This window comes from Atractosteus spatula, chromosome 13 (genome assembly GCF_055471065.1).
Source record: "Atractosteus spatula isolate fAtrSpa1 chromosome 13, fAtrSpa1.hap1, whole genome shotgun sequence".
Taxonomy (NCBI): Eukaryota; Metazoa; Chordata; class Actinopteri; order Semionotiformes; family Lepisosteidae; genus Atractosteus; species Atractosteus spatula.
The window spans coordinates 7,646,913-7,664,731 of NC_142718.1; the positions used below are offsets into that span (position 1 = coordinate 7,646,913).

General features: G+C 38.7%; 1 protein-coding gene across 2 annotated transcripts; it reads left to right on the forward strand.

Annotated features, from left to right (window-relative positions):
- The first annotated feature begins 2,380 nt into the window (after nucleotides 1-2,380).
- casp8 (caspase 8, apoptosis-related cysteine peptidase) lies at nucleotides 2,381-17,769 on the forward strand. Of its 2 annotated transcripts, XM_088930192.1 has the most exons (11): nucleotides 2,381-2,561; nucleotides 3,699-3,754; nucleotides 5,117-5,475; nucleotides 7,596-7,701; nucleotides 8,344-8,482; nucleotides 9,750-9,817; nucleotides 11,451-11,481; nucleotides 12,646-12,701; nucleotides 14,537-14,669; nucleotides 15,596-16,103; nucleotides 17,577-17,769. In XM_088930192.1, exons 3-11 carry the CDS (start codon nucleotides 5,162-5,164, stop codon nucleotides 17,704-17,706), a joined length of 1,485 nt encoding a protein of 494 aa, XP_088786318.1. In that variant the 5' UTR covers nucleotides 2,381-2,561; nucleotides 3,699-3,754; nucleotides 5,117-5,161; the 3' UTR covers nucleotides 17,707-17,769. The 2 variants fall into 2 exon arrangements, with proteins under 2 accessions (XP_088786318.1, XP_088786319.1); XM_088930193.1 differs by lacking the exon at nucleotides 3,699-3,754 and having other exon boundaries at nucleotides 2,405-2,561.
- The last annotated feature ends 50 nt before the right edge of the window (nucleotides 17,770-17,819 follow it).

Below are 17,819 nucleotides of genomic sequence, written 5' to 3' on the forward strand. Positions count from 1 at the left end.
CTCTTAGCAATCCAGCTCACAGTAGTTTGTGTTTGAAGAAGCCTAGCTTCACGTTTACCAGTGTTTCATTCACATTTAGAATCATCACAAGTAGACTGAAAGAACTCAAAGTGATACATGTATAGCCAATATAGAATGTTGTTAATTCATCGCAATTACCCATCCAGTCTAAGTGATGATCATTGTTCCCTATCATTTTGTTCTTCTTTATCCAACCATAAAGTCAAAAGTGTACTTTTTGTAGTATAAAATATAGTGTAGATACACTTAACATATAATGCAGCTTTTTTGTACTACACATGTTGTAGTACGCACTGCACAAAACCTTGATCCATCTTGGAAAAGGACTTGGTTCCACTGTTGATAAGCACTCCTTAGATAATATAGTACAGCCTCCAACATACAGGGGGAAACAAAGGTTCTGCTCTCTTGTTAAGCAAGGAAGAGTGTCTCTTTTCTGTATTTTTTCTTGACTTTTACAAGGCTTGACTTTGAAAATATTAAATCACCTACTGTATGTTCAATCATTTCTGACTGTTTAGAGTTACAGCAATCAGTCACTCAAGCTTGTCACAGTCAATGCAAAAAAGAAAGAAAAAAACAAATACATTTATTAGCATCTAAAATATAATCAATATACAGTACTATGTAAGTCTAAAGCCTTACATGCATAGGGTCATATATTTACAAACAATATTTGATAAGGAGGTAGCAAAAGAAGAAAATCCTTTTAAAAGCATATCATAGGTGCAGGTCATAATTCAAGTCAAGACCCAAATCTTCCCCACCCTTTAACAAAGTGCCAGTGTTAATAACCTCTTCCCCAAGCTTACTGGGTGTGATCTGTCCTGTTTGCCAACATTCCTGCTTCTTGTACGCTACCCTGAGCTGACTAATAAATATCAGGAAAAAACATGATACTCCTTAGGAGAGAAGGTTGGTCTTTTCAACTCAGAGACCACATTTATAGTGCTTTTAACTACAAAATCACTGAACAGGGATGGGCACTACAAACATCCATTTATGAAACTTGTACTTTAAACATATTTAATCACCTATGTGATTGGTTTTTTAATATGTAAAATGTGACACAATATATCCTTCTATCCATCCATTTTCTAACTTCTGTATTCAGTGCATGGTCGCAGGGGAGCCGGAGCCTATCCCAGCATACAATATGCGCAAGGCAGGATACACCCTGGATAGGACTCTGGTCCATTGCAGGGCACACATAGACACACTCACAACAGGGGCACTTTTCCGAGAAGCCAATTAAACTGCAAGTACTGTGGGAAGAAACTCCCAGAGGAAACCCACTCAAAGAAGGGAGAACATAGAAACTCCACACAGACAGCATCCCAGGATCTGAACTCGGAGCACCTGGGCTGTGAGGCACCAATGCTAACCGCTGCGCCACTGTGACACAAAAAATGAACAATTTAAAAAATCATGAAATAGAAAAAGAACCAGGCCAGGAGGCTGTTTCGCAGTGCAGAATTTATATATATTTAATGTTATATTTATTTTTGCTTGTTTTTGAAGAATTAGTAAAAGCTCTGCACTTCCAACGGAAAATAGGACAAACGTTTTCAAAGGCTACGATGTCATTTTCAATGACTCAATAGTCATAAAAGAGGTACGAGCCAAATACAAAAATTCAAAGTCAAAGTAAATTATTTAGACAATTCAAGCTACCTTTATTCGCCTTGTAATTCATTAACAAAAAATTGGCAGCCAAAAGTCATTAGCAAATGACTCTTGCGTGTTTTTGTTACGTAAACAAAGAGTAACTATTAAAAGAGATTGGGGGGAAAACTAAAATTTAAAATATTTTATCTTGTAAATACAGATTTCCTCGCATTAAACATGAAATAATAAAATAATAAAAAGTGAAATTTGGAGATAATATTGTCATGGGAGCATTGTAAAAGTAAAAGTTCATGAATGATACAGTATGTTTCCTGGGCCTACTAGGATAAGCTATTACTAAATAACCATTAAAAAACAAAACTACACACTGCTGAAGTCAGTGGAACAGTGGAACAGTCAATTTGGTGTTTCAAATATTTACAACGACTTTTGTACACTCTTCCACCTTGCTTAAATAATTGAAACGATTATATCTATTTTTGTTTTCAAGGGTTTATTCCTGTTCATGCAGACCACAGCAAATATTTTTATGTAACTTTATTGCACTCGAATTCGCATAAAAGCTTGAGGTTCAAAACACCTCAGACCCGCACATGTTCGGTCTTGTATTTACTGTACAGACTCCCTTCACCAGCCGGTCTCCACCTTGAATCAGCTGAGCCACAAGGCTGACTTTCCCGTGTCAGATGATTTCATGTACCCAATAGGCGAAGCCATTTCCACAAGCTCCCTTCCTGTATGCGAAAGCGAAACCGACCCTGGGAGGGAGGAAAGGAGAAAAAGTTAGAAGTTCTCAAGACTCCTGGTATGTCTAAAAATTGCACTTGCTTCTCCAGCCAGCTGATGGTCGGAAAGTGATTCGATGCCAAGTCGAAAGCTGTGACGCGTGTTTTGTATAGCATATAAGACAAGTAAGTGAGCTTTAAGATCCCGTCTTTTTTTTCTTACTTCTGCGCCGCAAACTTTGGCCGCTTTAGTGGTTTCTCCTAACTTTCCTCTGTTCGTCTCGGAAGTATCAAGAAATTAAGGTTCACCTTTGTGGTTTGTCATTATGTAGAATAAAACGAGCCCTAACGCTGCCATTTGATAAAAGGTTATGCAGTACGCAGCGATTTCGAAGCTGTACTTTGTCATCGCTACTTAGCGAATATTCCCCTACAGACATTTCAGCCTATCCTAGTGGTATAACTCAAGACAGCAGTGCAGCAGGTCTTATACACCGCTTTATACAGGTATCTGCTATTATCTAAGCAAAGGAGTAAAGACACGAAACTAGTTTTTAGCTAATACTCTACAGTATGTAGCAATTAGGTAGTTAAGAAATAGGATAGGATGTAGAAAACACGGCTCTTGAGGACTGGAGATGTTCACCCATGAGGTCATTAGCAGAGATAAGTTTTTCCCTTTTCACTGGTGTAGTTATGTCACACGGAAATTTGAAATCGACAGGGTTGGAGCCTTTAACGTTTGGATAAAAGCGAAGAATATGCGCAGCATTGTAAATCTTATACAGTCCCTTTCAGTTTACTTATGCATTTCCTGTTTACTTACATGAAATGTTTAGATACTTGATATTAACAGTCTTCCAAGATTTTTTTTTAAAAAAAAGACGTCATGAAGGCTAAATGCACTTTAACATGTCACCATTACTGTTAAGAAGGTTATCATTTATCATACTACTTAAGATATTCGATTAAAGACTAGGGGAGAGTATACTCTATTAAGGTAATATATTATATCACAGCCTTTTTTTAAAAAAAACAGAAAATACCTCAGATTTACCATTGGTATGTGAAAAGACATACAACATTATGTTGTACAATGTTAATTTTTATGTATCATTAAAACATTAATACATAAATTATATGATTTTAGTGCAGTTCTTGGTATGCTGGAACTGTTTACAACCTTAGTGGGAGACTTTCAAATTTAAACAATTTTTTTTTCCCATCATTGCATCACAGCATCAACCCAAGTCATGTGTGTGTTTCCTTCCAGAGCTGCTCTTAGCTGCTTTAGAGTGTAACCGACATTTCTTTGCTCTGTAGGGGAGTCAGGATTCCCTCTGCTGTTACAGGTGACCAGACTCCTGAAGTTGCCTTTGGTGAGCTTTATTGTAAAACATTTGCATAGCAACTTTTCCCCTTAACTGTGTCAAAATACTAGCCATCGAAAAAGGTCGGCATCATGCAGTCTCTGCCCTAAAAGTCACAGCACAAAAATGGTGGTACTGTGCTGTATATTCCATTGTCTAATGGCATGCACGTCTCTCGTTTCACTCTTAAGGTATCTCACAGCCACATAGTTACTGTATCTGAGCTAGAACCGGCCAAGTCAGTCATGTTTGTCCACATCTGGGACGTTCAGGGCCACAGTCCAGCTGGTTTTTACCAATTCAATTCAGATCAAGAGCCTTACAAACTGCACAGATTTCTTCAGCTGGTAAGGCCTGTAAAGATAATAATTAGTGAGACTGGGTAGTTTTAAGCTGGAATGAAATGTGCAGAGGCAGCAGGGATCCAGTACCAGGAAATCTTTTCAGCAGACATTCTCAGTCCATCTCTTCAGCTTTTGTTAAGCATTCATTAGTTTATCGCTTTTCTTAATGAGACATGCTTGGTTTCATTAATGCTGGACCAACCAAGGGTCGAACAGTTCAGATTCCATAGATCAGTCTAGCTGCAAACCAAAGAATGATCATTCACATGGGTTTTCATATGGGTCTCTATGAAAAGCTGTTAGAGCTTCAGAACATTTTGAATGAATATTTAAGGGGCTCTTTTTCATGGAGGTCATCATAATGCCATGACATGTTGGGGAAAAAGACAGATATTGTTTCGAGTTAAAAAGGCAGCAGTAGTCTTTCATTATTGTACATTCATTAAGTACAGGATAAAATGTTTAATCTCCTCTGAAGACCATTAACTGGAAGTCAGTTAAAGTAAGGGTTTACTTTAATTGTATTTTTCTGTTAATAACATCTCAGAAGACGAGCTATAAAAAAGATCAGCCAGTTAGTATGAATTTTAATTTTTACTTGAACAGTATATTAAAAATGTCCCTTATATGTAAAATGATACGTATTTGATAATAGTGATGCTGGATTTTAATTATTAAGCAGTCTATTCGTGTAAGGATATGTAAAGACAGAAATTAGTTTGGTTTCACTGCACTATACTGTACAGTGCATGTCTACTACAAGGTATGAATTAGATATTAAAATGGCTCCTTTAAAATTGCAGTTTAGGAAAGACTTTTTGGATCTTGTTCAAAATATGCCTAGTAAAGCCATAATCATTAACTATGATTGCAGGGAAGTGAGAACATGAATCTTTAAAGGTCTAGCAGGGAAAGTTAGTTTTTTTTTGTATCTTCAGTTAGGACATTAAACAAGAGTCTGATTAATTTCATTGTAGTTATTTCTTGAATCCTGTATCTTGATGGCTGTGTTTTTTTTATAATACAGCATTCCTAGGAATACTTCGTGTTGCAGACGGATGGTCAGGGAACCATGAACGATTCAATGTTCAATATTCTTTATGAAATTGATGAAGACTTGGACTCCAGTGAAATAGAGGCCTTAAAATTCCTGTGCCTTGATCACATCCCAAAGAGGAAACAAGAGAACATTAAAGATGCCAAAGGCTTATTCCTCAGTCTTCGAGACAAAGGCCTGCTCGACATGGAAGATTATTTCATCGTCGCTGAACTTCTGTACATAATAAAGAGGTTCAAGCTGCTGGGACTCTTGGGAACTTCCAGACAGCATGTTCAAGAAAGACTCAAGAATCGAGTGGACTCACGGACTGGTATCTCTTCGTACAGGTGAGCCCTGGCTAATATTGTATATTTTTTGATTTGATAAAAAGTGGGGGAAAGATTTAGGACAGGCTTGTGTAGAAAACATGCTGACGCCCCCTACAGAGGTCAGACTAAAAAAAAAATCAATTTGTCTTTAAGCACAGAACACCACAGTAAAGCTCATTACCAAACAACACCCTCCAGCAGCCGTCTGCTGATGACAAATTGTGACACCACTGCATTTTAGAGCCGTTGACAGCAGGCTTGTGTAAGTGAAGTGTCAAAAGAGGACAGCAGAAAATCGGAGTTTTAAATAAAAGTTCAGGAGGAGGTCAGACCCTAACCTCGCCCGCTCCCTCTCATGTACGTACTGTATAAACGTCACAACTGCAGTGCATTAGACTGTCCCACTCGCAGACTGGTGATGGGAGAGAGGAGGAAGGACAATCTTCTGGTGAAAAGGTTGGGGTTCCAGCTGTCTCATCCTTACAGTCAGGTTGGTGTTCCTTTAGCCTGGGTGGGTTAAGACAGTACAGCGAACTCACTCAAACTAAGCCTTTGCCCCATCCCATCTTCATCAGGGCCTGATTGAATTACCGAAATGGAGGTGGAGTCTTAAGTGGTAACTGAGCGCAAATCATTGATTAAGTTTCCATACTGTGTAATGATTAATAATACATATTTCACATTGTCTGGAAATGGGAGTTTTAAATAAAAGCTCAGGAGGAGGTCAGACCATACTGTACCTCTACAGTTATTTAATGCAAGCTCCCCTAGTGTTTTGTGGTGGATTACAAAGAAAGAAACAGCTCTTTAGCCATAGTGCAGCTCCTGGCGATAAAACAACCATTGCTTGAAAACTGGAGTGGATATTAAGTAGTTTTAGATACATGAATACAAAATGATTTTTTTTTTTATTGAAGTGAAATAAATGTCTTATAATTTGCTATTGCTTGTCAACATTGTACTAAATTCAGCCATTTTTACAGTAAGTCACAGATAAATTATCATGCACATAGTTTGATGTCTGGTCCATATCTACTGTGAACTCCTGTATATTACAGGTTCCTGAGGCACAATATATTTTTTTAAAGGCCAGAGAGCTTAGTAACACAGCAGTAAAGGTAATTTATAGAGTACCATGAATTTAGAAGTAGTCTAAAGCACAGCAGTTGCTAACTGGAATGCTTAAAACTGCTGGCTGAAACTGTTCTAATAGTTGATACCTCCAGTCCTGGAAATGATACATTAATTTATTTTAAGTACTTACATCCTCAAAAGTCACAAAACCCCTCCCCCTTCTCCATAGAACCAGAACATTTTCCCTGTTTCAGTTTTTTGGCAACATCCTTCAATTATGTCTGTTGAAGAGCTTTTTGTCTAGAAGTGGGATTAGGAGGATGGTTTCATCAGTTACATTGCAGAAGGGAGGTTTGGACAGAAGAAACCGAATTAGATCTCTTCCATCTGAGAAGAAACTCAAGGAAAAGATATAACTAAAAAAATTCAATCTCAGAGAAAAACACGTATTCCTTCATTCTGTACAGGGCATAGTGACACAGCTCCGCATTTCCAGTTCATCCAACATGCCACTAAATCAATCAAGTTCAACATTTATTTTATAAGATGACTTTATTGGCCATATACAATTTCTTGCATTAGGAATTTGTCTTTTCACATACCCCAACTTGCTCTCCATGAGACACACAGACGGGGAGAGAGAAGCTTGGGGTCAGAGCACAGGGTCAGCCATTTATACGGCACCCTTGGAGCAGTTGGGGTTCAGGGCCTTGCTCAGGGGCCCGATGGAGTAGGCCGCGGGATTTGAACCGGCAACCTTCCAGCCACAGGTGCAGATCCTGAGCCACAGTTCCACCTCTCTGCCCTTTTTTTTACCTCAGTGTCTCACACTGTTCAGGTGTTAATTAGAGCAATTATTGTTTTTCGTTAATAGCCCTGCTGTTGTCTTGGTAGCTTTATAATTTTTACTAAGCAGAACAAGAAGAAAGAGAACGGTATTCTTACCATGTGCTTATTTTTTCAAAGGTTTTTGTTATAGAATTTAATACAACTTCTGTTGTCACTTACCAACACTTATTGACCAGAGAAATGGCGGTCTTACTGTATATGTTTGTACGTCTTAGGAGGATGCTGTATGAGCTCTCTGAAGATGTAACAGACGAAGAACTCAAAAGTGTTAAATTCTTTCTGAGTGAGAAGATTCAGAGGTGCAAATTGGATGTCAGTGCAGTGAGTAGAATCTTAACTTTTGTTAAGATATTTTTTGTATCGGTATCTCAAAAATGTTCTTTAGTACTCTTTTCCTGTGTCTTTTTTGTACTCTAAACATCTACAAAATGAAACTATCAACAAAAAAACATAAAACAGTTTGTTTTTTACAAAGGAAGCGGTCTATACTGTATGGGTTACTGTCCACATTATTAAGATGGAATTTAATAGTTATACGTCATGAAGTTGTAGCTTAAAACAACTCATTTCTAGTAGCTTACTATAAACAGTTGGTCCAGGTTGTTTTGTTTTACATATGATGGTAAACATCCCTTATTTTAATAATATAGTGCATTAAACAACCATTAAACAAACAAATTGCAAATACAAAAGTAATACAAGATTTATATTTGCAGGCTGTTCTTTAGTTATGTATACAATAAAATATTTTACTATAATATGACAATATTTTGGTTTGGAATACGGAATTACCTGAAGCCAATGGACACACTGTAAAAACCTTGGTTACATATGTAGTCATATCAATATAGAAAGTTCAAGAACTTTCCCATGGCTAAACTTAAAAAAAAAAGTGAATTTGAGAGGCGATAGATTATTTGATAACTCTCCTTTCTTTCTCACGGCTCGTTTCTCTCTGCTCAGTCCTTCCTAGATGTTTTAATAGAAATGGAGAAACAGGAGATACTGGGAGAAGACATGCTCAGTGAGTTGGAGGGGATCTGCAAAAGAATCAATGTGAATTTGGTGCAAAGGATCATGGAGTACAAACAGAGCAGAGAAGGTAAAGCCATGTTCATGCCAAACTCATGTCGTGATTTTCCTGGTGTATGTGTTATATTGTAGACGTTGCGAGACAGTAAATGCATTTGCAGACTGTTTTGGAAGGACTGTAAATTACAGGCTTGAATTATTGATTTGAAGTGGAGCCCACCATTAATCAATAGGTGCAGTGCCACACTGTAACGGTAATCAGTACTGAGCACTAGAAAGTACTGACCCGTTGCTCAAAGCACTAGACGGGTGACCCGGGATTTCTACAGTAGTTTAAGACAAAAATATGTCCGAGCGAATGGAATTAAAAAGCGAAATGTTTTGTGTCGTAAACTTCAAAGTCCCGAAAAGTGACTCGATGGCTCTAGATAACGCAAAAAAAGGTATTTCTCTAGATTTGAAATGTCCTGTTGACATGTAGGTCATGAAAATCTTTCCCCTTCTGCGGTGCATCCGAAATGATGGATTTCTCGGCGGTCAGAACTCCCTTTAGCACCGTCTGTAATGTTATGGGTTCCAGTTCAAGTGATTTTGATAACCAGTCCAATGTTTTAAACTTGGTCACAGAATCGTTTTCAATCCCTGAAGAGTTAAGGAAAGTCCAGACAGTAAGGAGGGGGCCATCATTATATTTTAAATTTAGACATGATGAACCTTTAATCGCGGGCCATACCCTGCTTATCGCCCTGTGGGCTCTGGTTCTCTGAAAACACTGAAATCTGGAACGTATCTGGGGACATTATGTGCTGGAGAAGTTCTAGATCGACATCTCCTTTCCTTTCAGCTTGCATGCACAGTATAGCACAAACGTTGCATAAAATAAAGGAGTGATTAACTGAAATCTGGAAATTTCCTGAAAAGCGTGAGAACTACTAAGCCCATGCCTCCTCTCTGAAGAGGGTGTGCGATATATTTGGGTTAACATGTGCAGTGTTTTGTGTGTGGTAATTTGTTTGGTGCGAGTGAAGTTGTATTTACTCTCTGACCCAGGGAAAAGTGTGGTGTGGACGGTTGAGGAGAGAATGCAGGCTCGCACTGTGTCCGTTATTTTGATTCTTTGTCTTCTTCTGGCTTGGTCGGCTAGTTTTGTTTTTGTTTTTACCAATAAAGTTTGATAATCGGCCAGTGAAACCTCTGTTGTCCTTCACATGAACGCCTGAAACCCTATACCGAACCCAGGATTTTACAAGGGCTTGTAAGTCAGAGCTAAAACATCTTATTGTATTAATCTGCACATTATTTTTGATTGCAAACCTCTTCATATCTCATCTCTTCAGAAGAGCCTTGTCCGATGGAAGCCTCCACAGACTTGACTCGCCAGCAGCCCCAACTGAATCTCCAGGAGGTACGGTAGATGCAGAAGATGCTTATTGGAGTGTCATAAAAATATATTTGAGTCATAAAATGATATAGAATTCAAATCAGTTACTAGTAGGAGGGGCTTTATTTTATTTTTTGTTCAGCTGATGAATAATATGCCTTGCTTGCGTATGTACTGATGTTCTTTTGAGTATTGAAGGGCTTACATTTATAGGTTGGGCGAATATCTTAAACTTGTCTTTGTGATGCTGAAAAAAGCCTTAAAGGTGGAATACACAACCCCAGTGAATGGTGTATTCACAGAGGAGGGGTCCTTTTCATCATTGTAATGATTTGCCCATTTTAAAAGTTCACACTTTTGTACCTTAGAAGTCTTGCAGGTTCTTACATTTTTGAAAACGTTTGAAAGGATTTGGAAATACCCTCCCATCGTGACCATTGCTTTCAATAACTGCTTATCCCACCAGACTCGGGGCCACCTATCCTGCGAGGCATTCAGTACAAAGCAGGATACTCTCTAGACAGGACGCCAGTCCATCACAGTGTATTCATACAGGCACAAACACACACACACTCAGACCAGGGCCAGTTTAACAAAAGCCAATTAACCTACCAGTACGTTTTTACAGGACACGGAGATAATACTTATATACAGGGAATACAGGAAACCAGAGCTCCCTGAGGACACCCTACATGATCATGGGCTGAACATGCAAACTCCACACATATAGCACCCCAGGAGTAGAACCTGGGGCACCAGCATTATGAGGCAGCAGTGCATCATCATTAATTACCCTCCCGTTTTAATCTTAATTGGCAGCAGGATTACCACCTTGTAGCCTGATGTAATCTCAGAAATTAAGCAAAACTGAGCTCACTCAGTACAGGGAGGGGCGACTGGATTGCTGCTGTTTCCCCAGTTCTGCAGTTTGGTGACCAGAGACACCCTATGGCATGAGGTGACATCCCTTGGATGAGACATTAAATGAAAGCCCTGGCTTCCTGATTGTTAAAGTGCTTTAAACCCTGGTGTCCTGGTCGAAATTCCGGTCTAGTTCCACCTCCCTAAAGTTCTCCTTTAATTGCATTGGTGAATTATTCACTTAATTCACTCAATTCAAGTAACTATTCACTTTCCTACCTGCTCTGCTGTGTAGTGGGGCTGCTGTCGCCGGTCTCCCAGGTGTGTGCCACACGTCAGAGGTTACATGTGAAGAGCTTGAAAGGAGATGCATAAACGCTTCACAGCTCCCGGGTTCTGGGTTCAAATCCAGCCTTGGGTATTGCAGAGTGAAGTTTTTGCATTTTTTTTCAACAGACCTTCAACAGACACACCGGCTCTGTCTCCATGGGTCGGTGATGGACTAGTGTAATGTCCAGAGAGTAAGGGGTTATGGGATTATGAGTTCCACCTGGTGCCCTGTGTTTTTGGAGTAGGACCTGTCTGGCTGTGGTCCCCATCAAGATAAGCAGCTTTCCGATAATGGCCAGATCAATATGTGCTAATTAAACCTTTTTTATAGTTAGACACGTAAGTATGGCGATTAATTGAAAACTTTAGATTGCAGGAAGTTGTCATAGTAAAACAATGCAGTATTTGTTCTGTGTTGTTAATCTGTTGATTTTTTTTTTTTGTTCTGTCACAAAACTGTTCACAGGCTCAGTCAGTCCGACCTTCCGTCAATAATAGTAAGTCTGAACACCTTTGTTTGTCTAGAATGAGAAAGACCCATTTAATAAGAGAAAACTGCAAGCGCTTTATCTTGAGTTACCCAGCCATTGAATCTAAAATTCACATAAAAATATTAGCATAACAATGTTATGGTTGAATTGGTCATCAAGAGCTGTTTAGCAGTGTGTAAATAGGTACAAGGCATTATCAAGTTCAGATGTTTATTGTACATTGGAGTCAAAGCATATATCTTACTCTGGAGAAAATATGTATTTTTGTCTCTTTCTCTATTTCTGAATTTCTGAAACATTTATGGGGAAAAATTACATTCAGAAAGCAATTTCTTGATACATTGTGTTGTTTGAGGTTATGTTTTAAATATCGCATGTTTCAATATAGTTAGACTATATTATTAAACTGTACAGTGTTTATTGTAGGTCTCCTACAATAATACCTCATGTTGTTTGACTGAGGTTATGTTTTAAATATAGCTAACATTTTAATATAGTTCATATATATATATTATACAGTGCTTACTGTAGGTCTCTTACAAATCTTGCTCAATATTCCTTAATATTTACTGTTTTGTAGGTTTGTTCATAACTCTGTATAATTTTGCTTAGAGAAAACATAAAATTGACTCTCCTGCTGCCATTTCAATAGAAAATTTAGGTGGTATCTAAGTAAATTTAATTTAGAGTCTTACCCATATCACACACACTGTTTTGCCAAGTTATAGTAACTTTTTCATTTTTGTGTAAGTACTTCTTAATCAGATGAATTCAAAATATAGCCCCAATGACTAGATAGAGTACTGTATCTATACAGTATATAAAAATGCACCCACACAGCATTAGGTATCACATTGCCTGTGTGACATTTCCTTTCAGTATGCTGCCTTCAGAGGGATATTGTAAACTGAAAAGCTACTGCATTACAGATGTATTAAGCATTAAATACTGTATGTATTGCAAATTCCTGTTTATAGATTGAATTATGCAATATAAAAGTACTTATTTTTACTGGATTATTAAAACTGTAATTGGATAGAGAGAATAAATCTGCTTTTCCATTGAAATGCAGTTATTGCAAATCTAAACTCTGTCAGGAAAAGATGTCTTCACAGAAGTGCATAGTATTGCTCCTAACAAACCTTCAAAAGCTAAAATATTTTCTTCCAGGTGTACATGAACAAACATTGAGTCTGGATGGTGTTCCTGTAGCAATACACAGTGAGGTAATAATGCACCTGCAAAATCCTTATCTTAAAAGTTAATTCTTTAATATTTCTTCATGGCTTTTGCATGCTTTCAAAGTCAGCATATCAGTATTTGTATTACACTGATACAATATAAATGTCTTTTGAGAACACATGAATTCTCTAGTGTAGAAGGTCAGTAATACCCACTGTGTAATCATTACCTATCACATTGCTACTGTAAATTAAATTGCATCCAAGGCTTCATGTCTCCTTAGTGGACATACTGTAACATAAGAAATATGATACAGTAGGGGTGGCACCTGGCCATCATGTAATGTAGTGGACCAAAAATCAAAATCTCTTTCAGCCACTTTATACCACGTTTGATTAATTTTGAAAATAGAGCCGAAGCACAAAAACATGAGTTCATACATACAGAAGGAAAAGTCATTAAGCCAACAGGTATATCATCCTGCAGCTCAAAACTGGCAGCCCTCTGAAGTTAAGCAGATGTGAGTCTGGTCAGTACTTGGACAGGAGACCTCCTGGGAAAAATTAAGGTCACTGCTGGAAGAGGTGTTAGTGAGGCCAGTAGGGAGAGTCCTAAGGCCCCAGTGTAGTGATGGGGACTCTATAGTGTAGAAAAAGCATCATCCTTCGGATGAGGTGTAAAATGGATGTCCTGCCTGTCCGTGGTCTTTTAAAATCCCAGGATGTTTTTGCGAAAAGAGTAGAAGTGTTACCCCAGTGTCCTGGTCTCCCAATAATCCCATCTATGAACTGGCTTCATCACTCTGTTCTCCTCCCCACTGATAGCTGGTGTGTGGTGAGTGTACTGGTGCACTATGGCTGCTGTCCTATCATCCAGGTGGGGCTGCACACTGGTGGTGGTGGAGGGGAGTCCCCATTACCTGTAAAGTGCTTTGACTGAAGCGCTGTAAAAAAGTATATTATTATTATTATCATCATGATTATCGGTATGATATAAGGTTTCACAGATACAGTCACCATGTATAATCACAACTGCTGGTTAAACTAGGGTAATTGGAGATTTAATGAATTGTTAGGGTAAACACGTTGTGGCAGGAGCACATTATAGAGAAAGTCAGTCTTTTAAGTTTATTAGCTTTGATAATAACAGACCTGCAAAATAAAAAGAGACACAAATGAACAAAGAAAAAAGAAAGAGAAAGGAGCTCAGCTCGAGTACATAAGCTGTCGCAGGCTTGAGGTGATGTGTAATGAGACTTGAATTCTGCTTTCCAAGACACTCGTAAGGAGTGATTGGAGGAAGCCTTCTTTGCATACTTGTTAATGATTAAAAAAATGCGTTTAATAATACAGACGCGTGCCTGAGCAAGCCGAGATGTACACAACGGAGAGGGTGTCACTTTGTAAATGCGCTACCACCCAATTAATATGAGAGTCAGGAATCAGAAAAGGATCACGTCTGTATTACAAGTCCATCAGAGAAGTTATAAAATGGAGAAATGTGGAATCATTCTTGAAAATAGTATAAAACGCCATTTCTGTTTTGTTGGGAGTTACCTGTTCCGTGAGCAGCCTGTATCAGTGCTCAGTTCCTTATACAACAGGTGAAAGCTGATGAAAAGGCTGTGCTGTGTACTGTAATCCCCAAATCTGAGATGCACATAAGAACCACCTGCTACAAATGATTCACGTTCAAAATAAAGATTCTGGGATAGAGTTGCTTTCAATGCTCAGATTAAAACAAATCAGAAATTGGACAGGTTTCTGGAGGGAACAAGAGATGTATAGGATTGACCTTTTCTCAAATGTTTAAGATTTTAAAAATGCTCTCTGAGTGGTGCGTTGATTGTATGGTTTTGTTCTGGTTTTTTTTTTATCAGTCGGAGGTTTATAACATGAGAAACAAACCACGTGGATACTGTATCATAATAAACAACAAGAACTTTGACAAGGGGAGACAGCGACATCCGGAAAAGTATCTGAAAGACAGGATCGGGACAGACATAGATGCAGGTGAGGCACAGTCTTTAAACGTGCTACTGCTGCAGAGCCATTTCTAAATTTGCATCGTGGATGGGAGACGAAGTCTGACACAAATGAGGAAATCTACTTCCGTTACCAGTGTGATGCAGTGTAGTAACACATCCCTGATGACTGGGAGAAGTGTGCTGTTGGTCACTTCAATGATTTTGCTACGTTTAATGGAACTGTGGGTATTTTAATTTCTAGTCTTAATCCACTCTGACCTGGTCACGGTGTCATTGTTTTCTAATTGCTGTAGTACTTGTTAGTACTACAGTTAAGTATTGAAGAATTTTACTTTACATGGAAGCATTTTGTTTTAATTAGCCAAACACACTTTTCACCAGTGACTCATTCATTTAAAATCTGCTTTTAAATTCAATTAGGTTTGGGTTATTAATGTTTAGATGTGTTTAGCTCACGGTGTTCAGTGCTGTATTATGTATTGAGGACATTATGTGATTTCTGCTGTGTTTCTTGTGGTACTGTATGTGTAATAATGTGTTCCCTACTTAAAACCAAATACTTCCATGTGAATTAAAGGTCTTCAATGTACTTTTGTGATTGAAATGCCTTAAAAGCCAGTAGCAACCTATTAATTAAATTTAATCGTTCAAAGAAAGGTTATTTTTGAGGCTTCCTATTATTATTATTATGGAGCCTTTTTTATGAGCTTATTTCTAAAATAATAAAACAACATGATAAAAAAATGAGTGAATTGGTATTGATAAATACCAGTTTATTTTGGTATTTTATAATCGAGCTCAGAACCTCGTCATGCCAAGTGTCTCCTTCGATCTGACCCTTCTGGGACTGCCTGTCCTCTACAACCTCGTGATTCGCTTCCTTCTGCAAGCTACGCCTCTCTCCGCCCGCCGAGATCACCAGCAGTGTCCTTTCTCTCTTGCCTCTCGAAGCGTCTCTAACAAGCACCTTCGAGACTTTGGACTTTGAAGTGATCCAGCGCGACGACCTCACGGCTTCCGAAATCCTGGCTTTCATGGAGGAATACGGCAGGAAGGACCACAGGCAGAGAGATGCCTTCGTGTGCTGCATCCTCTCTCACGGGGTGAAGGGAGCGATTGAAGCCTGCGACGGGGAGCCCGTGCTCATTCGCCAGATCACCTCCTATTTCACCAGTAGCAACTGCGTGTCTCTCATCAGGAAGCCAAAGCTGTTCTTCATCCAGGCTTGTCAGGGGCAGAACAAGCAGCCAGGGGTGTCGATTGTCTCCGACGGACGTTCTGAGGCCCAACGTGAAATCGAAGCCGATGCAGGGGTGATCCAGCAGGATACCATCCCCGACGACTCCGACTTCCTGCTGGGCATGGCGACCGTGGAAGATTATCTATCCTACCGGAGCACTTCAAGCGGCTCGTTCTTCATCCAGGCGCTCTGCAAGCATCTCCAGGAGGGATGCAGAAAGTGAGTTGATGTGATTGGTCCAATATCTGATTGTGAAAGGGATCCAGATTGTATTTCAATTCAGAATTGACTTCAACTGATAATACTGCTAGTGTTTATAACCAAAAGTGACCTCTTACCCCTGTTAGATTGTTTCTTCAAATAATCTCCTTCAGATATGTTTGATACAAAGTTTTTAGCCTTCTGAATTAAGGTTTTGTGGGCAAAATCCTAAACTGAAAAGATTTGAAAGCTTAACAGTCTTATGGGACAGAACCTATGACTTTGAATTTGGAAAACATATTTGGCTGTGTTGTCACATATTGCTTTCCAGGTCACATTAAAAAAAAAAAATATTTTGAAAAGAAATGTCAAGAGCTAAGTGTCAAAACCGACCAAAAACAAAAACATAGTCTACAGATAACTCAAACGTTTACTTAATTAAAATAACATTCTGTGGAAACACGCAGTAGTATACAAAGCCTTGTGTTTGCTTGGAACTAAATTATTTTTTCAGCTTTAAATACAGTGCATATGACTAGGTTTGTTGTATCTAATAGAGATGTTTTTTTCTAAGTTGTTTCTAAGTTGTAGGTTTTTATCGTGGATTGTGTTATATCTCAATTAAATGTATTTAAAGAAGGTTCTTTAGACACTGGAAAACTCTAAACACAGTTGGCCTGATCTTAATTTTTAAGTTGTAAAGGTTTCATTTTGTGAGGTGCTACAGTGTTATTATTTAAAGATGACAATTCTACTTCAGGCTGAGAGTAAGAATCAGAATGTGACATGCTGGGGTATTGTGGATTGTGCAGGTGTTAGTGTATGCTCCTTCTTGTGGGTGAGAATAAAACTCAGGGTGTTTCTGGTCAAAGAAACCCTTGAAATGACATCTTTAGGTTTTTTGTCGCCTTGGAAACATGAAGATTTAAGCAGTTTTGTGTGTGTGCTCTTAATACCCACTGGACTACAGTGGGCAGTCTGGCATAACCAAGAACAAAACATTTTTTATTTTTTCTAAATGTATTTGGTTTTTTTTCCTCAATACTCTCTTTTTCACTTAGCCAGATGAAACAAATGTGAACCGTCATTTACAATGACGACCCACAGAGCCATTTAGCTAAAACAGAGCTTTACTGGGGGAAATGCAAGTGAAGTAAGTTGCTCAATTATACGATGGCAGTGACCCATCCACTACATCCCCACTACTCCACAACGAAAGAAATAGGAAGCTGTATTGCTCGACAGCAGGGGTTCTCTGCTGTTATACAGCAGACAGAGCTGCGACTACTGTACCACAGCTTCAGCAGGTAAGCACTTCACGGAGAGATCATGTACAGTAGCTCTCCCAAACACTGTGGAAAAAGTCGCACGCACCTTTTAAAGATCGCTCAAAAGTCAAATTGATATCAGTTTCTATAAGCAATCGGAGAAATGGATATCTGAAATAGATGACATTTAATGAAAGCGGTCTAACAGCAGACTTTCCTGCAGGAACGAAGATATTCTGTCCATCCTGACGAAAGTCAACAGAGAAGTGAGCCAAGGAAACTATAAGAACGCTAAGCAGATGCCTGAGCCGAGATACACCCTGACCAAGAAACTCATCTTCCCCATGTCCTGAGAGTCTTCACGTATTGTTGAAATTGCATCTGTTGTGTCATTTTAATAAACTGTTTAATAAAAACTTGCTCGTTCTATTTATAGACCAATCTTTGTAGAATAAAAATTCTATCA